We start from the raw sequence: 27,077 nt of genomic DNA, 5'->3' as shown, positions 1-27,077 counted from the left end.
GCTCAGAAGCATCCATTAAAGCCTCTTAATAATGAAATCCACATTGCACTCCATCAACACTTGTTCTTCCCGCCTGGTGAAAGTGGCTAAAATAGCACGGAGAAAACAAGGCAAATTAAAATTCATCCCACTATCAACAAGTACTGCTGGAATACACATAGGTTTTAGGTGACAAGAACAAAGTTCTTATACAGGTAGATGAAAGTACAAATAATTCTAACGTGTCAGCTAAAGTACGTATGATGTTGTCTTAAATTGAGTTGGAGGAGGGGTTGAGAAAAGCAGCTGGATTTTAAATACTAAGGAGATGGGATATATAGGACATTAGTGATTCGTTGTATTAATACACGCAAAGCCAAGGAGGAGGCATCAAGAGTAACTGAAGTTGCTGGTGTGGGTACCTAAGCCTCTATCGATGGTGATGCATGCCATGCATTGAAGTGGGGGGTTTAGGAGAAAGAACATGTTGTTTTAGTCATTTTAAGTTTGGGTTATCTGTGCATATCCAAGATATGAACAGCAGTAGTTGGAAACAGATGAACTTTATTCACATCTCCTCTAAGCTGATTATTAATATCGAAGATGCGTTATCCCTTGTGCAGTCTTAGGAATCTTGTTTTTTCATCTATCTGATGCCTGCCTTATTAGGGTCATTTTGAGAAATTCTGTGAAATATGAGAACGCTATAGGCATTCATCCACAAATTTTCACTTCCTTTCCTTTAAAAATAACCAGGAATATCTATTATTTGTATTAAAATACATAACTGAGCTTATGAACAGATTCTTTCTAGTTGGAAATCTACTCAGCTATGAAGATGATTTTTGTAAACATATTAGAGGTAAAGTCCAGCCACTTGTCTCTGTCAAAAGATTCCTTCAGTATCTGTGGCTATCCCAGATATGTTCTTGTAATGAAAACTTTTGGTATATGGTACATTGGAAATGATGTAGGTTTGGAGTTTCATAGGCCTGCGTTTGAACTCTAGCTCAGCCATTTATTAGCTGTGTGATCTTGAACATGTTACATAACTTTTGGGTCCTCATTTACATGGTCTGTTACAAAACTCTAAATAAAGAATGAAAATTCCTCTCTGCCTTCCAGTGTTATTGTTGAAGACTGGAAGATAAGTTTTTCAGTATCTTGACATTAAGCCTTGGACATTTTAAGTACTTAAATAAGTGTTTGTTTCACTTCTGTAACATGACATTTTTTTCCAGGAAGTCAGACTCATACTTCCCTGTCACCACACCTTTACAGAGCCTATTGTCAGATCCCTGTGGGTTTGGGGAGCATCTGTCATCGCATAAGCCTCTGAAGTCATGCAAAATTTTGGAAGTTTATAGGTTTTAAAGGAGTCCACGTTTCTTGGTTCAGTTCTTATTTCACGGCTCTGAAAACCACAGTCATTAGAGGTTAGTAAGGCAAAAAAACTAGTCTGTAGAAGCTAGTATGTGGCAGAATCTAGGTCCATTGACTCACATTGTACTCTTTCTGCTATAAGTTATCAGGGGCTTTATGTAAAAAACACTGAAAATGGGAAATGAAATAAGTTAATATACACAATTTGTTTTGCCAATAAGTATTCCATCAACTTAGAAAGTATTTTTGTCTCTTTTCACAGTTAACTTACTAATTCAACAAGTATTTCTTAAGGACTTACTATGAGTCAGGCATTATCTAAGATAATAGAGATATAGCAGTAAACAAACAAAAAAACCTGCTCTCATGAATCTTCCATACTACAGAGGGGAGTCCTTAAGGATGTGAGGGAGTGAGCCTTGTATTAATCATCTAGTTTCTAGTAGAAGGAATGGCAAGATAATTTAGGACCTTATTGACCATTGTAAGGCTTTTATTCCCAGTAACATGGGAAGTCTTCTCAAGTGTTGATATATTTTGAGGGTAGAGCTTACAAATTTACCAGCAGATCAGATGTTGCCTGTGGAAGGAGTCAAGAATGACTCCAGGGTTTTGGTCCGAGCAACTTGAAGAATGGGGTTGCCATTTACTGATAAAGGGAAAGCTGAGAGACTTGTTAAGGTAGTGAAGTTAGGAGTTGCGTTGTGGACAGCATGGAGTTGGGGTGCCTGTTAACACAACCAGTTGACGAGGTTGAGAAGGCAGTTGAATATGAGTCTGGTGTTCAGGGGAGAGATGAAATCTAGGGGTATAAATTATGGTATTATCCCATATGGAAGTATACTGAGCAAGATATTAAGGGAATGAATGTAGACAGAAAACAGAGGTCCAAGCTGAACCCTGAGAGACACCAACATTTAGAATGAGAGTAGGATGGAAAAGGTGCAGCCACAGAGATTTGAGGAAAACCAAGTGGTTGTGGTATCCTGGAAATCAGAGAGTATTTTAAGAACGAGGGAGTGATTGATCATCTTGGTCAGCTGCTGCTAAGTGAAGTGTAATGAAGATTGAAATTTGATCGTTGGATTTATAATGTGAAGATCATTGAGGACCCCAACAAAAGCTTGATAAGAGGAGGCTTAGAAGAGGAGGAAAGGAGCAAAATCAGACACAGTAAGTTCCAGAAATGGAAGCAGAGTTATAGTTTTTGTTTTGTTTTCTCAGATAGGAGAAATAACCAGTTTGCATCCAGTAGAGAAGGACAGATCATCTGATGCATGGTGGTGTGGGGATTTCCCGAGCTGTGCCTGTTGAGTCAGGAGGGACTGGGATCCACTGCATGAGTGGAAGCACTGGTCTTACCAGTTCCATTTCCAGCCTGTGTTAGCAAGCTACAGTTCCCTATCCAAACTCAGCCTACCGCCTGTTTTTGAAATAACGTTTTATTGGAATGGTTCAGACTCAAGCTCTCATGAGGCTGCATTCAAGGTGTCAGCCAGGACTGCCATCACCTGGGGGGCTTGGCTGGGTCTGGATGCTCGGCTTCCTATGTCACTTACACGGTTGTTGGCAGGAGGCTTCGGGCTCTCTCTCAGGACTGCTCACAGCATGGTTTCCTGCAGAGAGGAATGAGAGAGAGTGCGCAGGGCAGAAGCCTGACTTATAACCTGCTGCTGTGTTAGTCGGACACACAGATCCAGGCTGGGATGGTGGAAGGGCATGAGTACCAGGAGGGTGGAGCGGGATTGTTGGGAGCCATCTTGGAGGCCAGCCTGAATGTCTACAGAATTCTGTGTGTTACCTTGTGTACTGCCAGCTTTGCCACATGTCCAGTATTTCCATAATTGGCCCACGGCAACTGTTTGTAACACTTTGATTATATTAAAGCCCAAACACAAACACTTTAAAATATTTGTTTCTTTTTTACTAAGCTTTTTATTTTCTGATTAGAAAAGTGATACTCATGGTAGAAAATGAATACAGATAAGCAAAAAGTTCTGGAAATTAAATATTGTTTACATTCCTCTGTTAAGATTACGCCTAGTGAAATTTTATTTTGCGATCTAATGTTTTTCCTGTTATAATGCTTGTCTGTTTAAGAAGTTCATACATAAATACTATTTGTAAGCTGCTTTCACATATTTCAGAACATTTTTCAATGTCATTCAGTACTTGGTGTCATTTTTTAATAGTTGTTTTGTAATTACATTGTATGGCTATCCGTATTTAATCCTTCATTTTTTAGTATTATGAATACTGTTACAAGAAATATCCTTGCTGCTAATTCTGTGTGCATAACCATGATTATGACAGCCTTTTAAAAAAATATCAGATCTTATATTAGTTCACATACACATTTAACAAAACCAGTGACTATTAAGTATATATAAGCTTTGTAACATTTCTATTAGTTTTCAGCTAGGACCCTGGTGGGGCTCTGTGTTGAGGGTCCATAGACTTTATCGGGCTCTTCATCTCCTCAGTTAACTGGCATGTACAATTCAGTCACTGTAAATGTATCTCCCATAAGCCTGTCTGGTTGGATATAAGAACACAGCACATCTAATGTCCCTCAGATTGCTAAGCCTCATAATACATATATAAGGGAAGGAGAAAAAAAAGGTTTGCAGAGATTTGCTACTTGGCATAGTGATTTTAGTGAATGACCTTATTGAATTTTTTTCTAGTCAAATGTTATGTAATGTTATTTAATATTGACATGGTTGTATTAATTTATTAAGAAAATAACATCAACTTTTAGCTCAATGTAGCAGAATTCTCTCTGACAATTCTAGCCTATTTTTTTCAGGGTGTTTTTTTTTTTTAACATTAGTCTCGTAAAACCAGAGCATCTGAGACCAGTGTTCAATTTGTCCATAATGCATAATACATGGTAATTCCAGGTAATACAGCATAGTATTATCAGATGTGGGAGCCGTCTGTCTCCTTTGCTGGTTCTCCTTTCCCTGCTCATATCCTCAATCAGCAGTTTTTAACTGGGGCTCCTGTTCTTCCTGGGGAGAATGCCTCAATTTTACAGTACTGCTTACCTGTTCTCCAAAGTCATTTTCTAGGGTTTGATTTCCGTTTCAGATTTGTATGTCTGTACTAGTTTTTTGCTAGATACTGTGCTACGTGCTGGGGTTACAGAACTGAAAAAAGTCCTTCGCTTTTGAAAAGCTCCCATAATTAACATGGGCAGAAGCACAGATAGAAGTTTTGTCCATAATGCTCTGGAACCACCAAGGAATTCACAACTCAGGCCCGGAGAGCAATCGGGAGGCTGGACATGCTTCACAGAAGAGGTTCTCTTTAATAGCTTTCTTTACCTTTACACATTCGCATCACCAAAAACCTTTTAATTGAAAATGTTTTGATCGAGTCGTATAGATCAACAACTAAATCTCTCACCATTGATTTAGTACAATATCAAATATGCATTAAAATGGTCATTTTAGAAATAGCTACAGTGAGTATTTATATAGAGTCAAAAGTTTAAATGTAATCAGCCCAGTCTCCACCACCTGCCTTGCTTTGTTTGAATTCCTTGATAGGAGCTTACAGATAGTTCATTCCATTTTTGACTGTAGTAAGTCATCAGAAAGATTCTGCCTATGAGCCAAAATATGTCTTTCTTTTTTCCTCAGTAATCTTAGTGGGGTGTTTTGTTTTGTTTTGTTTTGTTTTGTTTTGTCTAAGATTTTATTGGGGAATTGGGGAAGGGGAATAGTGTTGGGGAAGGGGAACAGCCCAGTTCTTCAGTCTTAGTTGTGGAGAGCGCAGCTAGCTCAGCTCCAAGTCCAGTAGCCAACCAGCTGTGCATCGGCAGCTCACGGCCGCTCAGCTCAAGGTGCCATGTTCAATCTTAGTTGTGGGTGGGCGTAGCCCACCATCCCATGCAGGAGTCGAACCAAACCCGAAACTTTGTTAGGACCACATGCTCTCACCAGCTGAGCCATCCTGCCACCTGTTGGCAGCTCAGCAGCAGCTCAGCCCAGGCGCAGCATCACTGGCCCATGTGGGAATCGAACCAGCAACCCTGTTACTCAGAGCTCGTGCTCTTACCAACTGAGCCACTTGGCCGGCCCAGTAATCTTAGTTTTAAATTCTAAAAAATGTTCTCCCATTCTGGCATGCCAGTCCCTACAGGGTCTGTTAACCTTTCTTGGTACCATTGTTCTACCACCTACAAATCCACTTTACTTGTTACCATTTAAGGCAAACTTCCCTAAATTGTCCACAAATATTTCATTCTTAGGAATTGAAAAATGCCTCATGGTTAAGGTGGTATATAAGGTTTAAGGGGAGAAGAATGATAAAGGAAACAAGAAGGGGCAGATACTATCCGGAGACAGTAGTAAGGAATTTAGATTTTAATGTGAAAGCAATATGGAGTCTTTGAAGAATTTTAAGTAAGCAACATCAAGTAATTTCACTTTTTTCCATGCTAATAGATTTACATCCACTAGCTTCTTTTTTTTTTTTTTTTTTTTAAGCTGAGCCATCCTGCCACCTCTTGGCAGCTCAGCGGCTGCTCAGCTCGGGTCCGGAATCGAACCGCTGTTGCTCAGAGCTCGCACTCTTGAGCAAGCTCTTAACCAACTGAGCCACTCGGCTGGCCCACGTAATTTCACTTTTTATCGTGATAGGTTGCACTTACATAAATGACAGGCAGTATTAATAATGAGGGGTTTTGTATGAGTCCCTTTGGTATTTTAGTTAGTGTATAATTTTGGGCGGAGGTGGCAGGGTCAGTACTCCTGGTACCTTAAATTTGTCCCCATGCTCTTTGTACATTATATTTGCATCCTGTCAACTGAAATGTAACTAGCAATTCAAAGTTCAGAGCTACCTGAATTTTACTGCTTCTGACTGTTTCTTGGGTTTATAAGAATGACAACTATTTTTAGACCTAAGAATTTAGTCTACTGGAATTAAACAAATATAGGCCTCAGTTATTCATGCTTGCTGTTTCTCAGTATGAAATCTTATAAAATAGCATGTAAGAGCTTTAATATTGTATTTTTCTTCCCTTCTAACCTTTAGAGTCAAGGTTCACTAATTTAGGATTAGTTATGATTCTCTGAGGAGCCACCTAATTCTTGATACCAACAAGAACCCAGAACGGAAGAAAGGTGATTTATGAGAAACAGCCAATTATCTGGCAACCAGAATACTTTATTATTAAAGAGTCTCTTGTAACAAGTCTCTGTCTTCACACAGCACCTGTCATTGTATAACCAAGACCGGGTTTTTAAATACTTGACATGACATGACACTACTGGATCACATTGAGGCCTGTCCCTCAGGAAGGTAGTTAAACTCAGACTCAACTGGCTAAACTCAGCCTTCACCAATGATGGACTGGTAAATGTGGAAGCCTGTAAGTGGGTACGAGTTACTAAGTAAAACAGCCATGCTCAGCCCACCCCTTGAACCCAACCTCAGATTTAGGATAGAGTAAAAGAATAAGGGTACGGGGTATTCAGTTGGCTTCAAAAGCCATTTGCAGGGCACATAGCGATTTCTCAGCTGACCCGACCACACTAGCACAGGTACATAGAATCTGCTGGATCATGCCATCCCCATTCAGTTTCAGTTTTCACTCCACCACAACTTCCTGTGGAATTTCTTGCAAGTGACCTAACTCTTCTCAAGCCCTCATTTCCTCATGTGAAAAATGAGAGAATTGGATATTTTAGGACTGCCTCCTGTGGTTCTTTAGTTGCATCATATTTACTTGATTTAAAAAATATCTTGCATGAGCTCCCCATATTCTGCTTAAAAAAAAAATATCTTGCAGTATTCTTAAGGCTGTTGTTGGATGAGGTTCCCTGGGAAAATCTCACTTTCTATGGGGCTTGGACCTTCCAAATATTATCTCTTTGATCATCAAATTGTCCCCTGTATTCGTTGAAGCCTATAAGCCTCCTATGATAGTGAGATGCTACAGCTTTGCTTCTGACCACTAGTTTGAATTCAGGTGCACATGTTTAATGTTCTAGTTTAAAATGTATGATTGGCTTTTAGTAATACAGTTTGAAAAGATTGGAGGTTTACTTGTGCTGGGCCTGCTGCCCAGCCTGATTGCCCACCATTCCCAATGAGTCCTGACAGTACCCAGTAAGCCCCTTAAAGACAGGGCATCCTCTTGCTCACTCCCAACCCCCAACCCGTGTCTGAGAGTAATAGGATATGCACTGTAGTCCACACTCTTGCTGTTAGACATGCTGGAAATGACTGAAGAGGGTTGTCCCTTCCTTAAGCCCATGGAAAATGGCTTCATGTGGGAATTGTTTTACATTACTGTTCTCTGGTCTCTTCTCCGGCCTCTGTCAGTGCATCTGTAACCCAGCGGTCTTTACCCTGAACTAACACTCTTTTGCCCTATGGCATCACCCCTGACCCAGCTCCTCCTGGTTCTCTACTTCCTCTGTCCCCTTACCTCCTCATACAAAGCCCAGGTTTATTTTTGTCCACCTCTTGCCTAGTGTTATCAAACTTGCAACAATAGGCGTAAAGAACTTAGTGCCTGGTACAAAGTGAATGTTAGTTGGTTTTGAACCTTGGCCACTTTCTATTAGATGACCCATATGAAATTGCTATTTTTATATGTAAAAAAAAAAAAAATCTCAGGTTGTCAATTTCATGTGGTTCAATTTTATAGATATACAGAGTGATGGTTCTTAACCAGAATGCACATGAGAATTATCTGGACAGCTTTTTACAAAATACACATCCTCTGTCCCCATCCCAGCCCAGTGAGTCAGGACCTTCATGCATGGGTCTGGGGTAAATACATTTTATAAAAGCTCCCAGGTGATTCTGATTCCTACTCCTACTTAAAAACACCTGTAAGAGAATCTTCCCTTTAGGCTCTCTTTTAGTGGAAAAGTTCTTTTATACAGAGAAGTATGTTTTTGATATAGTCAGTGGTCAGGTCACAAACTAAAACTTGAGTTTCATGACCACAAATTACTGTCATTTTTAACTTTAAGATGTGATCAAATCTCAAGATTTATCAGTACTCAGTCTTGGGAAGGAAAATCTGGAGTGCTACAATATGTTTTCATGATTTTCAGAGAATTTTTGAGTCATTTTTCTTTTAGTTTATAATTTCACATTATTTTTCATGTGAGTTAAATTTAGGATTTAGCACTTTTCAAATACTTTTGTCTTTTCATAAAACAGAATTAATAGTAGTAAGCAGGCCACAGTTCAGTATTATTTGCCTTGACTCAGGTGACTGACAGTGCAGCTTATCTACATGATTTATAATTGTGATGTAGCCAAGAGAAAACGGGGCAAATTTCTTTGAACATTAGCTGTCTCCCTTCACTGATGGTAATTTATGTGTTGTGCTCTTATTATTAACCAGATTCGAAGTCTCTGGGTAAGTGGATTCTAGATAAGCCCAAAATCATGGGCAAAAGTTTTCTCTTAGTTCATTAGCAACTGTAGACAAGATTATTAAAACTCAGAAAAGAGAATTCTGAGCTTTTTTTCTACCTCCTACTCTCATGTTTACTCTAATTTGCATTCCTTACAAATGAAGGCATGTATACTTTTTTAAAATACAGAGAAGTTTAGTGTGGCTTCAGTACAAAAATGATTTTCAGGTTTGTGAAGCGCATATAGATAGATAGATAGATAGATAGATAGATAGATAGATAGATAGATAGATTCATATTCCAGAGGGGGGTGCCAAAAAAAATGACCAAAGTGGACACTTTGGTCAACACTGCCTAAGCAGTAGTTCACCGTAATCAGAAGTGTCTGGACACTGATGGTAACCACTTTGAGCACCTCTTGTGATTGCAAGAAGTCACACGTGATTTGTGTTCATCTTTTCTTATTGGTATATATTGAGTATGACAATTTTAAAAGTTTTTTCATTTTTTAAAATATTTATACATTTTTTGGGGGCACCTCTGTGTGTGTGCGAGCGCGTGTGTGTATAAACAACAGGTAGCCTCTCGGGTTTTAACTCAAAAAGCGTTTACCAGGAAGAAATATTGAATTATATCTAATGCCTTTTTGTGTCGATTACATGGCTTTTCTCATTGGGCCTATTCATGTGATTATATTATGGCATTCTTAAGCTGTTATTTCTGAGATAAAACATTTAAACTGCAATGGATTTGTTTTTACTAAGAGGTAAAATTCAGGTGTTTGTATTTTATAAACTTTTTATGTTCATAAATGAAATTGTAATGGCTGTTTTGGGGGTATGATTATTGCTATTTTGGTACCACTGACTTTTATTACACAAATAAAATGATTTAGGTAGCTTTTCTGTGCTACCCATGAGAATGACCTTTTTGTGTTTAAAGGAAATTGCCTCTAAAACTGTGTGGGCCCCCAGCTTTGTAAAAAGATCGTTGCTACCAGTTTCTTCTATAGCGGTTGTAAAGTTTAGATGGTAAATGCTTAGGGTCTGGATTTTTAAAAATCCTGGTTCCTCACCAACAATATGATTTGGGGCATTTTTAAAAATTTCTGTATGGCTCAATTTTCTCACCCGTAAAATGTGGATAATAGTTATAAAGTCTTTTGAGAATCTTGTGAGATAATCAAGTAGTTGAAAAAGTATCTGACGTAGAGTACTCAATAAATAAAAATACTATTTTTCACCAATATTATTGGCCTGTCTCCAGATATTGTGATTTTTTTCTTTTAATTTCTTTTTCTTTTTTTCTGCTTTCCTTGGAATTTTTCTTCGAGCTTCTTGAACTATATGATTGGTTGAATGCCTTGTATAAGATAGTCCTATAGAAGATAAAAATTCAAAAACATTACCATTGGGTGCTAGGACCATACAGGTGACTTTCCCCCCTCGTCTCTTTACTCTCTAAGTTATATATGATGAGCACCTGTTACTTTTATAATCTTGACAGATTGTTGCAAGGAGGAGCTCAAGTCCCATGCATGTGTGCAGGATGTAAGGGAAGTGAAAGTGACAAGAGTGATCAACACTATTTATGTAAAAATAGTTCCAGTACGTCATTTGCAGGGCCATGACTGATCAGTATGTCCCCTTACACATTTTCAGCTTTAGCTAACCTGTCCCAATAAGGTAAAGAAAACATTTCTAAGAAATCATTTCAGCCCTTGGGAGCAGTGAAGACTACTGGCTCTCCTTTCTCTTCTCTCCGACTTGTGCCTCACTCGCACTCCTTTTTATGCCAAGTGCTGCCTAATCTTAACGTTTTTCTTTATTTATGATTCTTTGGTCACCCATATCAGAAACTGATTGATCCATAAAACTAGTACTGAATAATTGTATTATTTAAAACTCAGGTTGGGCCAGCTGAGTGGCTCATTGGTTAAGAGTTGGCTTGGGACGCCAGCTTTGAGCAGCAGGGCCCCAGTTCAGATCCCACATTAGGGCCAGTGACGCTGCGCCCTCTACAGCTAAGATGGTGAACAGCAGCTCGACCTGGAGCTGGGCTGCAGTGGGGCTGGCCGGCAGCTGGCGTAAGCTACCGTGAGCTGCCGTCCAATGGCCGGCAAGTGACTGCCTCACCCAGGAAGGGCGCAATGATAATACCAACATGGGCCAGTGAAGCGATGTCCTCCACAACTAGACTGAAGAACGAAAGGATAGCAACTTGTGTGTTCCCCTTCCCCTATTCCCCAATGCTGTTCCCCTCCCCCAATTCCCCAATAAAATCTTTAAAAAAAACCAAAAAACTCAGGTTAATTTTAATTAGATGTCTCTGCTTGAGATTTTCATAGTTTCTAAATTTGAAATATTTTGGGATTCCAAATCAACTTAGGATTTTAACTCATTTACGGTGAAAGCCAATAGTCTAAATTCATGTATCTAACTCATGTATCCCCAACTCCCTGAAATGTCAGAGGGAAAAAGTTTTACAGACAGAAATTTGTAAATCCGTAACAGCACTGAGAATAGGGCAGATGGAGTGACCATCAGCAAATCAGGATTCCCAGCCTCCAGGAGACAGATGAGCCAAGGGAGAGGAAGCCCCTGCCCAGCAGAATGTGGGAAGGCTGCAAGTGGGGCCTGTTTTTCCCCACAGATCCTGAAGAGGATTTAAGCTCGCGGCAGTAGGGACAGAAGAGATGAGAGGACAGGGATTGATTGGAAGAGGCTATATTAAGAACTAACTGGATATCCCACCCACACACCCAACCCAGACAAAGATTGTAGCAACACTGGTTCCCGTGCTAATTTTGGAAATCTACTTTCAGAAAATTCTTTTTAAAATCTCAGCCTGTGGAGAACTAGAAGCTGTAATGAAAGAGTTAGTGACCCATGGTATACTCTCCTTGTTTTGGTATTGAGAAAGATCCAACCTATCAATCTACTCCTTGCCCGTGAACCCTGAAGTGAAGCATGTCCATTAAAATATCAGTGGACACAAAGTTCATTCCCTCTCCTGATCTACCCAACAGCAGGGAAACCTGCTGCAGTGGATGGGAGTGGAGAAGAGCAATAGGCCCAGCCAGCAGTGACAAGGAATTACACAAAATGCAGCCCAAGAGACCACTGCCAGACTAGGAAAGGCTTTGAATTAACAATTTGCAAAACAGATAAATACATGGGAAAAATGTTCACCCTCTTCATGTCATCAAATCAAAAAGCGGTTTTTTAAAGAATACCCATTGCTAATAATAGTAGGCTGTTGTGAACAATTGTATGACACTTTAGAAAAGCAATTGAACACGGTGCCTAATAAACCTTAAAAAATCCATTCATTCCTTTTCATTTCTAGAATCTACCTCATGGAAAGCATTTTAAATGTAGAAATAGAAGGTCATCTGTGAAAATACTGAATAATTCTGAACAGCTCTAATGTTTTATATTACGGGGTTTGATAAGTAAACTGCTGTACATCTACAGGGTGATAGCATAGACAGCATTAAAAATTGCAGCTATGAAGTCAGCAAAACAACATAGAAAAGCAAGTGTGACTTAAATGGAAAGGGATGCAAAAAGCAGACTCGTGCCTTACTATTTAATAACCCCTCCCCCACATCACTGTATTGATTGTGAGGTCACTCAAGTCAGTGACTCTGACTGGCTCATCCTTGACCCACTCACACCCCTTCCCAGGGCCTTGCACACTACCTCTCAGTAAATCCGTGTTGATTCAGAAAATGGGCATAGGAAAAAGAAACAGCCAGGAAACCCAAAAGATTGGAGAAGCCACTATACAAAGAGAGCTAACTAATGATATACCTGCATTAAAAAGTGGGATTTAACAGATGTCTTCATGTATTAGATTTTTTAAAAATATTTCACTTGCGGGGCCGGCTGAGTGGCTCAGTTGGTTAAGAGCTCGCTCAAGAGTTTGAGCTCTGAGCAACAGCGGTTCGAGTCAGCCCGAGCGGAGCAGCCGTGAGCTGCCAACAGGTGGCGGGATGGCTCAGCTAAAAAAAAAAAAAAAAAAAAAAAAAAAAAAAAAAAAAAAAAAAAAAAAATTTCACTTGCTAATGACTATTTACTGTTTTTGTCACTATTTCTTCTCATGTGTGAGTTAATATAAGTCTTAGTAACATGGGATGTGGAGTACAGCATAGGGAATATAGGCAATGGTATTGTAACATCTTTATACGATGTCAGGGGTAGTAGACTTGGGGGGTTATCACTTTGTGGGGTATAAATGTCAATCATGTTTTCTACACTTGAAACTAAAATTAAATAATATAAGTCTTATTCAGTTGAATAATTTTTAAGCTGTATCATTCAGACACGGTTAGTTAATTCAATTAGTTTTTCTGGTTGCATTTTTTAAATTAGCAAAGCTTTTATAGACAATATTAAGTTCATAAAGATACCAATAAGAGAAACTCTTAACAGTATGTATACACTTAATTTATAGCTCATACACAGTAGAACCTAAAGCAGATATAAATGATACTTTTTTTGTTAAGCATCCAGGCTTGAATTTTATTTCTTTATCCAATTTTGTAGCCTGTAAATTAAATAGTAACCTTTTATGTATTTAATTTGCAGGTAGGTAGTACATTCACATGGCTTTAAATTCAAAAGATTGCTGTTATGTATCCTTCTGTGGTTACAGGAATACAGAAGCAAAATTTGTATTCTTTATGATTAATAATTATTAAATGTTTTCCTAAACTACATAATCTTATTTTAAAAGCACATTTACGGGTTCAAAGACAAATGTTAAAATAGCTACGAATAGTAGTTTATCAGTCTTTTACTCTTTCCCCTTTCAAGTTCCACCCTGTTGCTTATTTCTCATAATTGCTGAAATTAAATCAGACTGTAGTGGGCTGGGATTAAGAAAACTACATCCTTGGGCTATACTGTACTCAGATGCTTTTAAAATATTCTGATCTATTAAAAGATCAGTATTGATTTCCGTCATTTTCTTGCACCAACTCTTCTCACCATCTCCTAAAAAAAGCTGCGTGTTCCTCTTCCTTACCCATAGCCACTCAAGCCAGAAAGTTGGGTAATTTGGCTTGAATTTTACTTTTCCTTCATCCCTCACATCTAATCTGGCCCCAGATTGGTTGACTCTTTCCTCTTAATATATCTTGAATCCATCCACATCTTCTTAGGCCAAACGCAACTTGTATTTGCCCTGTATGTAGCCTCCCAGCTATTCTCCCTCCCTTCAGAGTCGTGGTCTCTCACTTAAAAATTGGTGGTTTTTCCGTTACTGTGAGGATAAAAATCTAAATTCCTGGCATGTAAAATTCTGTTTCTGACCCTTCTTAGAGCTTTATTTCCCAGGTTCAGCTGGTCTGCTGAGGCTTTGTCTTTCAAGTCTCAACTTAGTCATCACTTCCTCATGCATTGTAGAAACTTTTTGTTAGTTTTAACTGTGGTGAGAGCTTTACCTTTGTGTTGTTGGTAATAATTTTGCACTGACTAGGGGCATATAAAGATAGGGTCTTCTAAAAAGATGCCTGAATGTTTACAATATCCATCCTTACAATGTGTACTTGAACATCTTACATATGCTATTTTATTCATCTTAACATTATGTTTACAAATAAGCTGAGACCCAAGGAAATAAAGTAATTTGAGCTTCCGTGATTTTAAGTCTGTGCTTTGATGTCTTGACAGCATGTCTGGCAAGGCATATAAATAAATTTTACTATGCAGACAAGACAAAATGTTAAGCCATCATTAAACAGTTTTCAACTACTGTACCCTTAAAACAAAATAGTACTTTCTTTAGTTCAGTCTTTGTTATAATTTTGTGTTCTCCTTGTTCAGTGCAAATTACAAAATATTGTTACACTTCAAAAGTAAAACATTGCCTCAGGTACTTTCTAACTTTGAATATTGCCCTGATAGAACTTAACTGCATACTCTAAAATGTTGGAAATTTTTATATCTAGATTGTGGTGGTGGTTACATGACTACATTTATCAAAACTCATTAAAAGGGTGATTTTATTGTATGTAAATCAACCTGCCTTAAAGAAAAAAGTTAAAGCCAGTTTTCAACATCAGAAATTCTCTTCACAGATTAAGGTTAAAGAAAACTCTAGGACAGCGGTTCTCAACCTGTGGGTCGCGACTCCTTTGGGGGTCAAATGACCCTTTCACAGGGGTCGCCTAAGACCATCGGAAAACAAAAATATATTTACATTACGATTCATGGCATTAGCAAAATTACAGTTATAGAGTAGCAACGAAAGTAATTTTATGGTTGGGGGTCACCACAACATGAGGAACTGTATTAAGGGGTTGCGGCATTAGGAAGGTTGAGAACCGCTGCTCTAGGAGATAGATCAGATGACTCCAGTCTTTTAACTATTATTTTTTTATCATGAAGAAATCCTTATATGTTAATAATTAATAGTCTTTTTTATTATCAGGGTTTTGTGCCTTTACCAGTATACAATCTTCTTGTCCCAAGAACAGGATCTATATTTATTCAAGTTACCCTTTATGTTATCATTATTGTCTTCGTGTATATCTTATGTAGTTTGCGTTAATTTTATTCTGTTATGTACTCTTTGTATTATATTTATTTTTATATCATATGTTGATTATATAACATGTATTTTATATATAATATGTATTGATTATCTCTTTAAATCTTATTTATAGCAGTTTTTCCGTTGATTTCTTTAGCCCAAGTGTGAAATCATAATATCAGTTTGTAATGCTCATTTGCTCCTCTTTTCCCTTTCTAATGTCATCAGATACTACTTCCAGCACAGTGCTAAATAAGGGCGATGTTATTGGGCACTCTTATTCCTGACATTGGTGGGAATGCTTTTATTTTATCATTAAGCATATGGTATTTTTATGGTTTGGGTTTTAAGATAGCCAGTTTCTGAGTGTATTAAGTGAACACCAATAAATTTCTTCTTTATTTAAGGGTTTTAATAAGCAGTGGACTTTGAATTTTATCAAATGTCATTCCATATCCTGTGAAGATAATCATATGGTTTTTCTATTAATACAAAGAATTATATTGACTCCCTAAAATATAAAGACATTTTTGCATATCTGATTGAATCGCACCTGATTGCTTTGATTTATCCATCTGGTAACATTTGGAGTTTTTGCACCATATTCACATGATAGGTCAGTCAATTTACTTTTCCTTTAGTCTCGCTTTGTTAGACCTTTGCATCAGTGTGAAGCTAACTCTAAAAAGAATTTGGATGCTTTCTCTGTGCTCTGGAACATTAAATAGTATTGATAATACCTATTCTTTGAATGTTTGAAAAAATACACTAGTGATATTATCTGTGCCTGGTTATAATCCTAAATAGTCTTAAATCCCTTTCAAAATAGAATTGTGTATATTGTTTTCTTGGTTCAGTATGTTCTAACTCTTCTAAAATTGTTTATACTAGTTTTTTTTAATTGAGCAGAGATTCTTAATACAGATAAGAGTGTGTCATGCGTGATATTTTTTGTATGAAATACTTCGGTAAAGTATTCCTTATCAAGTAATAGAGAACTAGATTGATCGTTTGTTAGTTTTTTGTTTGTTTTTTTTAAACAAAGATTTTATTGGAGAATTGGGGGAGGGGAACAGCGATGGGGAATCAGGGAAGGTGAACAGACAAGTTGCTGTCCTTTTGTTCTTCAGTCTAGTTGTAGAGGACGTTGCTTCACTGGCCCATGTTGGTATTGTGATCATTGCGCTCTTCCCGGGTGAGGCAGTCGCTCCCTGGCCTTTGGATGGCGGTTCACTGCAGCTCTCACCAGCTGCCGGCCGCTCACGCTGGTTGCCAGCTACTCACGGTAGCTCACGGCAGCCCACTGCCGCCCTACTGCAGCCTACACCATTGCCAGTGACTCACTGCAGCCCAGCTCCAGGTCGAGCTGTTGTTCACCATCTTAGCTGTAGAGGGCGCAGCATCACTGGCCCATGTGGGATCCGAACCTGTGGTCCTACTGCTCAGAGCTCATGCTCCCAAGCTAACTCTTAACCAGCAAGCCACTTGGCCGGCCCTAGACAATTTCTTAATGTTTAAAATAGAGAGCTTCGAGTTTGGATTGAAGGTGTGTGGTCTGGAGTGCCTTGGCCCACTTCCTTTGTGTGGGAGACTGCACATGGCCCGGCAGGACACCATGTCTGAATCCTCAGAACCTGTGCAAGTTTTCTTCTGTGGTGGAAGAGACTGCAGATGTGGTTCAATTAAGGCTCTTGAGATGGGATGATGATTTCGGATTATCCGTGTGGGCCTTAAAGGTAATCATGAGTGTCCTTAAAAGAAGGAGGTAGAGGGAGGTTTGGCCACAGTAGTGGAGAAGGCTGTATGACCACAGAAGCAGAGATTGTAGTGGTGCCATCGGGGGCTAAGGAAGGCCGTCTCTCGAGGTAGGAAAGGTGAGGAACAGAGTCTCCCGGAGCCTCCAGAAAGAGCCTGCCCTGCTGATACCTTGAGTTTAGCCCCTTAAGACTGATTTTGAACTTCAGACACCCAGAATCGGAAGACAATAAGTTTGTGTCATTTTAAGCCACTGTGATTTTTACAATGGCAACAGGAAACTAACCCAGTATGGGTACCCGTTAACTAAACATACGAGGGAAGGGACTGAGGCCTATGCAATTCAACTACTTATCCCCAACACCTAGAGCAGTGCTGTACATATAAGGATCTCTTATTCTTGTTGCACTCAGTATATTTGTTGATGGCAGAAGGAAGGAAGGAGGGAAGAAAGAAAAATGAGGTAATTCATAATTTAAATGAACATTGTAAACATGGTATAGGTGTCTAGTTTCTGGATGAAGCAAGTTTGAAAACTTGAAGCCTACCCATAGCCAAATAGACTCTATAGATTGTTCTAGGACATCACTTTTAAAAAATTGAACAGTAAAAGGTAGAAAATAATTGAACCAAATAAACCAAACCGTTTGAAATTCAAGAATCCCTATTTTATTACTTAAAGGGGAAAACAAATGTATGTGTACACATGGAGAAGTCATCTTTTAATTAAAATGTAGGTTCAGTCCTCCAATTCCTAGTTTGTTTAAGGTGCCAGGAAGATAGTTAATTGCACTTTTGCCAAGTGAGTGCAAGACATAAACAGGCTTACAATATTGGTTTATTTTATAACTAATTTTTATTTCAATTTTAAAAACAAATATATGTTTACATGGTACGAAAGTCAAAATGGTACACAGCAAAAAACCACTATCCCACATCTGTTCACTGGTTACTTAATTTCCATCCTTATAGGCAATCCTGTATTACCGTTTTTTATATCCTTTTAGATATATAAACAAGTAAATTCCTAAATAATCTTTTTTCTCATCTTTTTATGTAGTTCATAGCATATAAGGTACATTGTTCAATATCTTGGGGTTTTTTCACTTTAAACAATATGTTTGAGCTGCCTCTAAATAAATGGGTAAAGAGCATCCTGCCATGTATCCAGTTTATACTAACATGGCAGTCGATGAATAAGGAAGGGATCAACAGACTTTCTGTAAGCAGTTTATTGTGGGCCATATACACTCTCCTGGTTTTGCTTTGTTTACAAACCTTCAAAAACATAAAACTATTCTTAGCTCATAGGCCACACGAAAAGCAGGCCAAGGGTTTGCTGAGACTTGCAGACATGTTATTATCAATCTGATGGGTAAAACAGTGGTATCCTAATATAATTTTATTTGTGTTTCTCTTACCAACAAAGACTGAGCATCTTTAGAGCCATTCGTATTTCTTTTTCTGTTACTATTCATGTTTTTTGCCCATTTTCCTATAGTTGCTGATCTTATTTATGGTAATTTTTTATATAGGGAAATTATCTCTAACCTTTGAAATGAATTGTAAAATATACTACAGTATATATATATATATATATATATATATATATATATATATATATATTTGGATCTATTTCTGTATGTTCTGTTCCATTGACCTATTAGACAAGCTTGCTTTTCTAGATAAATCAGCTGTGTGATCATATTTCATTGAGGAACTGTAGGTACAGTTAATAAAGAAATACCAAGTGTGTCTGCATCCTGCACCGATGCCCTGTTCTTGGCTTGAGCTCACCTCCTATTACAAAGAAAGAGAAGTCCCCATCTTGTGTGCCCTGGTCTCCACTCCTCTGGGTCCAGTCTAGAGGCACTTGGCCGTTAAAGGCAGCCTCTCTTCTTCATCGTTGATTTCTGCTTCTTTTAGATGCTTATTGCATAAACATCTCTTATTAATAACTAAAAAGCAGCCAAACTAAAGACCTTGTCCATCGATGGCCCATAGAAGTCCATTTCTGTGCCTCCTGTTTTCTCCCTAGCCCGCCCCACTCAGGCTGTGGTTCCTACCTCACTGGTGAAAGGACTCTTCTCAAAGACATTAGCAGTCTCCATCTGACCAAACCCAGTCATCAGTTCCCTGTTCCTCTCTTACCTCATCATAGCTCGTCTCATTCTCTCAGCAGGATCTGACCGTTAACCAACTTTTATGACTGTGATCGCTCGAGTTCCTCCTCCTGAACCAGACTGTTGAGTTGTCTCAGGCATCTGTCTTCTGCTGCCTTCTGTATCCATCTTCATCTTACCCCCCAAGGAGCTCATCAGTTCTGTGGCTTTAAATACCACCTGTAAGCCGACATTCACATTTTGCCTCCGTCTCTGCCCTTCACCCCTGCGCTCCAGACTAGAAGATCCAGTTTCCTATTCAGCAACTCCAGTTGGAGATCTCAGGCACAAGCAGAACCTCCCTGGGCCTGTTCCTTCCACATCTCTCTCTGTCTTAGGTAGTGGTACCACCAGCATTCAGATATTTTTAGAAATGACTCTTGTTTTTCCCATGTTAGTCAATCAAGTCCTGTCGACTGTTTCTCCAAAAGTATCCCAACTGGCATAGAGGAGAGCTAAGCTGCCTAAGTTTGAATCCTGGCTCAGCCTTGAGCAAGTCATCTTCTCTGACCCAGGTTCCTCACCTTTTAAATAAAGTTAAAGTAGTACACATTTCCTAGGACTGTTCATACAGGAAATGTGGTGCCCTCCTAAGTTAATATGCATGAGGTTCTCAGAGCAGTGCCTGGCACTTAGGACTCGGTAAAGGCTTGTTGCCATCCTGGCATAGATGGTAGTGGTAGTTATACCAGTACTAGTGCCATGTCTGCTGCTGCTGCTGCCGCCACCGCCACCACCACCCAAATCTCTCCTCTCCTGCAGGGACGGTGGGATAGCCTGTGCTTTCAATTCTTGCATTTCTAGCATCCAATCACATACCAGCCGGGGTAATCTTCTTAAAAATATAAATGAAATTATGCCACTGCCCTGCTTTGAAACCCTCCAGAGGCTTCCCATTACAATTACAAGAAAACCCAAACTCCTTTCCAACAGCCTTCAAGGCCTTTTGTGATTTGGCCTTGCCCACCTCTCAGTCTCATCTCCTGTTCACTCCCAGGGCTCCATCCACTCCGCCTCTGCTCCCAGTAACATGCCAGACCCTCTCCCATCGGAGGTCTCTGCAACTGTTAGTTCCCGTGTCTGAAATGCTTTCTCAGAGCTGGCTGGGTCCTTCATGAAACTCTGTTCTTAGCTCAGACGCTCACTCTTCAAAGGACTCATCCTTGACCCTCCCCCCACTCTTTATTCCAGTGCCCCCTTATTTTCTTTGTTGCACTTAGCATGACAAATGGAAGTTCCTTACTTACATGTGTGTCTGAAGTTCCGGGTAGGCAGGGGCTTTGGCTTGTTATCATCAAAATGGCACCTAGACTAGTGGTTGGGAGCTCACCTGTGGAATGCCACAGTTTTGAAATGGGAGGAGGGGAGTACGTCCTTGATGGGAGCTGCTTTTCCTGGATAGCCCCTTGAAAGTATGGGATGTGCAGCTCATAGTTATTAGGGAATAATTGCACTTTGGAAAAATGTTTTGGGGGCTTCTGCCTTTTCATAGACTATAGTTTACAAGTACATTGTTCTGGAAGGAAAGATGTTTTAACCCAGTTGGTGTAACTGCTAAATGTTTTGCTCACCACACAAACACGCACACACCACCTCTTAGAGTATTAATTGATATGGCAACACCCTGAGCTCATGTGGCACTTACTATTAATATTTCAGAAATAAAACAGTAATTATGTAGCAGTGAAATGATTACAGCTGCCCAGTAAGGATCATAATTAGTGACAAAGAAGTTATTTCCTGATTTATTTAGACACACCAGCAACAGCATACTTGATAAACTTGCTTAGACTGGGTGTCTTTCAGACTTCTAGTTCTTGTCTGACATACACTATTTCTACTGTTCTGAGCAGTGCTGGTCATTCAGAAGCTAATAATCATGTCCTTGGTACCCAGGAAAGAGGGACTCAGCCCTTGTCTGTTGAGTTGAATTGAATTGAATGGAACTTCTATCCCCCAAATGTGGATTCTTTACCATACATTCTACAGTTCAAGCTGCTTCTGCTAAAATGCTTATGATAGAAGAACAGGATCAGAAATTGCATATACAGGGTAGCTGGATGGCTCAACTGGTGAGAGCATGTGCTCCTAACAACAAGGTTGCCAGTGACTCCCGCATGGGATGATGGGCTGCACTCCCCCCCCAACTAAGATTGAACACAGCACCTTGAGCTGAGCTGCCAATCTGCGGCCGGTTGGCTCAGTTGGCTAGAGCGCATGATCTTTTAACAACAAGGTTGCCAGTTTGACTCCCGCATGGGATGGTGGGCTGCACCCCCCACAGCTAGATTGAAAACAGCGACTGGTCTTGGAGCTGAGCTGCGCTTTCCACAACTAAGATTGAAGGACAACAACCTGACTTGGAGCTGATGGATCCTGGGGAAAAAACACTGTTCCCCAATAAAATTAAAAAGAAAACAAAAAACCATAATTAGAAGCTTAAAAAAAAATGAAGGCAAATACACATTAAAAAAAATTTGCATATACAGTGTGATTTCAGTTATGCTCCATGTAGATTAAAAGCAGTCTCAAAAGAAGTATGTTAACGTATTTAACATGTTCATGTTGTTAAATGGATAGCAGATTGTGGAGTCTGTTTCCTAATGTTTTCCTGAATTGAGAAGTAGGCACATGGGCATGATTTCTGGGTGCAGACTGAAGCAGTGCCCAGCTTGTGACTGAGTCTCCAGTAGCAATAGCTGCTTTACACCAGTCTAGTCTAAAGCACAAGGTTAAGTCAGACTTCGAGCATTTGTTTGTTCATTCAGCACATAGGAACAGAATGGCTGATTTTGCCAAGTCATGTTAGTACATTAAGCATAAAGTAAACCAAATAGACATGGCCCCTTCACTCCAGACACTTCTGGTATATTAGGGAAGAAGACATGTTAAACAACTAACACACTCAAGTAATTTCAACTTGATAATGGTTATGAAGGAAAAGTATCAGATACTATAATGAAGAGCACAGGACAGGGGAGAATGTAATTTAGGCTCAGAGTTTGAAGTAAGGCTGAGACCCCAAAACTGAGAGGAGTTAGGCAGCTGGAACAAGAATATGCCAAATGGAGGAAACTGCGTGGCCAAGGCCAGGAGGGGGAGAACAGAAGGAGACCAGGGTGGGTCTAATACAGCCACGCTGGGAGAGGTTGGCACAGGATCGGGAGGGAGGGAGGTAGGATGAGGTGTAGTCCGTGACCAAAGCAAGTCAGAGGCTGAGAACGAAGGGTGCAACCACTGGGGTTCTCCAGTGACAGAGTCTCCTTGCTTGGGCCTCACACAGACTCAGTGTTTGTTGCGACCCGCTGGCCTCCTTTTCTAATGCCTGGAACCATGGCCAAAGGTAACTGGGTGCCTTTAGTGCCCCTCACCACTGCAGCTTCTGGAGAATGCTGGGCTTTCCACACTGAGCACCGAAGTGTGGTAAACATGACACACAGTCCAGAGAAGGGGAGGGCACCTGAGATCAGGACCTCGGATGTTTGTTTATCAGCCATCCATCCCAAGGCACTCAGATGCTCATGTAATAGACGCTTGGGAATTGGGGTAGCCGGTGTTGGGTTCTATTGATAATCCTACCACCAAGTTGTTCGGATGCGGTGTCTTCTTTTATAAATTGGCAGTTAGTAAGCCTTTCAGTTGGCGTTCTTTTTTGAGGGTAAGTTTTTCTTACTGAAATTAGAAGACATACCTCTTTATTGCTAGTGCCAGTAAAGGTCATTATGAAAACAAAGTGATCGTTTAACCTGTTTTCATAATGTGATTATATTCTCATACAACTATACTCCATTATTATCAGCACATGGTTGCAATGGGAAATTTTCACTTTTGGTCACAGCTCATTACTGGAAACTGTTAGAAGAGAAATGCCCTTGAGTCATATACTTGTTTTATTGCCATGTGTTCTGTGATAAGCAGTTCTTACCCTAAATGAGCGTACTTCATTTGCCATCTGTTAAAATCACTGCAGAATGAAAACTAGTATCTTGAAGCCTGAGGACATATCTGTCTTTCCTACACTGAAATTCTGAAGAAGAATGTACTGACGATTACTTATTCTCTCATTCTTTTTAGATTCTTCTTAATCCTTTGGTGAAAACTCTGTCACAAGATGGCTACAAATAAGCCCAAGGGTCAGAATTCTCTGGCCTTACACAAAGTCATCATGGTGGGCAGCGGTGGTGTAGGCAAGTCAGCTCTGACCCTGCAGTTCATGTATGATGAGGTAAGTGCTGGCTTTCATGATGGACTGCGCAGCTAGGGCTTTCAGAAAGGAAGTCTGTAGCTTAGCTTTGGCGCTCTTTTGGATGGATTCCTTGAACCCTTGAAAGCTATTAATCATTTTTTTCCTCCATTGTAAAATTCAGAGCCAACATTTATACACAACTTGATTTAACAAGTCAAGAGCCCAAGGTTCATAAAATCTTAAGCTTTACAATACAAAACAAAACTGAAAACAGTACCTATTTCTGAGAAATCTAACTTCTGCTTTTTTATTTTAGTGTTTTAATGGCAATTATTCTCACCTTGAATTAATAGAACTGGTGGATATAGTACCTAATTGAGACTTGAGGTTAACATACATAAGGTATCCTTAATAACTTCAGTGAAAATCTTACTTATTGTGTATTTGGCATGGCACTACATTCACCATTAAACAGGTAGCGGCTATATCCCTGAAATAAAATGACCAGACAGGTTATCATATTTGTGTGCATGTATTTATGTCAGACTTTATTGACCCAGATTCTCTCCCTTGAGGACTGTTACCAAGTCTAACTGATTTACAAGTCGGTCATCTAATTTGAGCATTTATCTCAGCTCGTCCTCCCAATAGAAGCGATGTTTTATGATTACTCTTTCTTACCTAATCCTCGTAACAGTCTTGCATGGTAGGTGGTGGTATCCCCATTTTACAGATGGGAAAACAAACCCTCAGAGAGGTTACCCAACCTGTGTGCCCTCCTCTTGTGGTTCAACCTCGATTGCTGTTGGCACATCAGTGGGTTGGGTTAACCCTAAGGCTGACTGGCTGTGAGGACTGTCTGACTACAGCGGATGAGCTGTTCTGTGGGAGCTGTCCCCATCAAGCAGGATTCACTTCAGCAGGGCTGTGGTGCCAGCTGTGTCTGCCCTTCATGTATGTCATTTATGAAGCTAGTTGGGTGATGTTTTGGTGTGATCTTAAGCCAGCTCCCAGGTGTGTTGGTTCTGGAACCTATTGGAAGGTGCTTTGGTGCAGGCCAAGGTCAGCCACTGCTTGTGCCATTCTTGGGGCCGCTTGGTAAGAGGCACAAAGTGATCTGCAGATGGTTACCACTCGTGCTGGACTTCAAGGTGCCTGGGAGAGACTACTCTGTGAACCAAGGCCAGCTGCAACTTGTACCAGGCTTGTGACCCTTTGGTTGGCACCACAGTGTGCACTGAGGCCAGGCACCACTTTTGCCGGGTTCATGGCTGGTTTGTTGACACTATGTTCCAGGTCTAGACTGGCTGCTGTTTTTGCTGGGCTTCGGGCCACTTAGCAAGAGCTACAAGGTACACCAAGGTCAGCTGCCACTTGTTTGGGTTTTGTGGGTTTTTGAGAGATGTGGGAAAGTCTGCAGCATGAACCAAGGCAGGCTGCTTATGTGAAGGAGCTGCTGGAAGTGGCTTGGGTCAGTCAGGTGAGTTGGGTGGGGCGGGTTCTCAGGGAATCACCAGGGTGAGGTGAGCAGTGTTAGCCAAGTTAATGGAGAGCACAGATTTGACTCCTGCCTGCACCTGGCCAGCTCGGTGGGAGGGGAGTTCAACAAAGGAGCAATGGCGCCTCCCAGCACTTCTCTCCCCAGAGAGAATTGCCCTAACCCCTGCCCCTCCAGCCCTCATCCTACAGTTAGTCAATTTAGTTTCTCTCTGTATGTCCCTGGTGCTTCTCAAGCTGCTGCCCGTGCATTCGAGCTTAGAGCGAGTGAGTTTGTGAATGAGTCTGTGTGCGAGCCCCTTAAGAGTTTTGCCTCAGTCTCCAGCAGTCCCCTGTCCCCAAACACAATTCCTGATGGTTTTCACAGCCAAATATTTGGGAACTTTTCTTCTTGGCACTGGTGCCCCGGGCTGGGGAGCCTAGTGTGGGCTGGAACCCTTGCTCCTTGGGGAACCCTCCACAGCCGAGATATCCCTCCCGATTCTTAATTGCCACATATGGTTGTGGGACCAGCCCATTCTGCATCTCCAGTCTTCCTACCAGTCTCGACGTGGCTTCTTCTGTTTGTCCTTAGTTATAGGAATTGTGTTCAGCTAGTCTTCAGGTGGTTCTCAATGATGGCTGTTCTGTAGTTTAGTTGTAATTTTGGTGTGGTTGTGGGTGGAGGCAAGCACAGAGTTTACCTATTCCGCCATCTTGACCAGAACCTAGGTATTCTTTTTTCAAAGTAATCCTTAAATCAGTCTCCTTCTTGACAGTAAGGAGGTCAGAAATAAGAATATTCACATGCCTGACATTTGATAAATGCTTAAGCCTTCATTTATTATTCATAAATATTTAATATTCATACTATCTGATATATCTGAATATTTCTATTCATTAGAATATTCCTACATGTTCATAAGTATTAAATATTTGTAAACTATTAGCATGTAAATATTGTAGAATGGTCTGTAGCTTTTACAGTTAAAAATATACTGTGTGTTTTTTTAGAAATAATTATTTATTGAGTGTCTGCCATGTACCAGGCACTATTACAGGCTTTGGAGATATAGTGATGAGTTCAACAGTCAGGGTCCCTGCCTCCAGGGGTTAAATTCTAGCAGGAGGATATAGATATTGAGCAAATCAATAAGAAAATATTAGAAAAGATATTTATAAGAAACTAATAAAAACCCCACAAAAGTGTGTGTATATACATACACACACGCTAACATTAATACACTGATCAAAATATCAAGGTGAGATTTATGAGGTTGAAAACAGAAGTGGGAATGTAAAGTTGTTTAATTGTACTATTTAAAAAATCAGAAGCTTGGGCCGGCCGAGTGGCATGTTGATTAAGGGCGCCAGCTCTGAGCAGTAGAGCCCCAGTTCGGATCCCACATGAGGGCCAGTGACGCTGCGCCCTCTACAGCTAAGATGCTGAACAACAGCTCGACCTGGAGCTGGGCTGCCATGAGTCCCTGGCAATGGCGTAGGTTGCAGTGAAGCTGCAGTGGGCTCCCGTGAGCGGCTGCCAGCCAGCGTGAGCTGCCAAGAGCCGCCGTGAGCGGCCGTCCAGTGGCCAGCGACCAATCTGCCTCACCCAGGAAGAGCAACATGGGCCAGTGAAGCAACGTCCTCCACAACTAGACTGAAGAACAAAAGGACAGCAACTTGTGTGTTCCCCTTCCCCGATTCCCCAACGCTGTTCCCCTCCCCCAATTCCCCAATAAAATCTTTTTTAAAAAAATCAGAAGCTTGAGGAGAAATCTCAAAGTTCAAGATTTGACCTTCTGCAGAGTAGTATAAGCCACTTTATTGACTTTGTTCTTTTTGGAGAAAGAAAAGATTTAATGATACTTTCAATGCGTACCTAAATATGGACTTACTTTCAAGATATGTCCACAATTCTGGCATGAAAATTTATATTGAGAGTCACAAAGAAAAGGGTTCTTAACGCACTTTGATAAAGTATAGGCAGACCTCGTTTCACCACGCAGCACCAGTGGTGCATTTTTTACAAATTGAAGACAAGATCCTCTAGCAGCAAAAAGATTGTGATTCGCTTATTGTGTTACTTTATTTTGGTAGTCTGGAACTGAACCTGCAATATTTCCAAGGTATGCCTGTATATTTGTAATAGTTTTTGCAGGTATAGTGTTTAAAGGACAAAAAAAGGGACAGATTTCAAGTTGTAAA

At 40.2% G+C, this 27,077-nt stretch overlaps 1 protein-coding gene across 1 annotated transcript in view; it reads left to right on the top strand.

Moving 5' to 3' along the window:
* RALA (RAS like proto-oncogene A) overlaps positions 1-27,077 on the top strand; it is an 85,955-nt gene that overhangs the window by 45,722 nt on the left and 13,156 nt on the right. The window contains exon 2 of the mRNA XM_019653845.1: positions 23,285-23,435. Coding sequence (XP_019509390.1) covers positions 23,322-23,435 — 114 coding nt within the window. The 5' untranslated portion in view covers positions 23,285-23,321. The remainder of the gene's footprint in view (positions 1-23,284; positions 23,436-27,077) is intronic.

This window comes from Hipposideros armiger, unplaced genomic scaffold (genome assembly GCF_001890085.2).
Source record: "Hipposideros armiger isolate ML-2016 unplaced genomic scaffold, ASM189008v1 scaffold_208, whole genome shotgun sequence".
Taxonomy (NCBI): domain Eukaryota; kingdom Metazoa; phylum Chordata; class Mammalia; order Chiroptera; family Hipposideridae; genus Hipposideros; species Hipposideros armiger.
The sequence above is the reverse complement of the archived record's forward strand: the minus strand, read 5'-3'. Positions and strand labels throughout refer to the sequence as shown.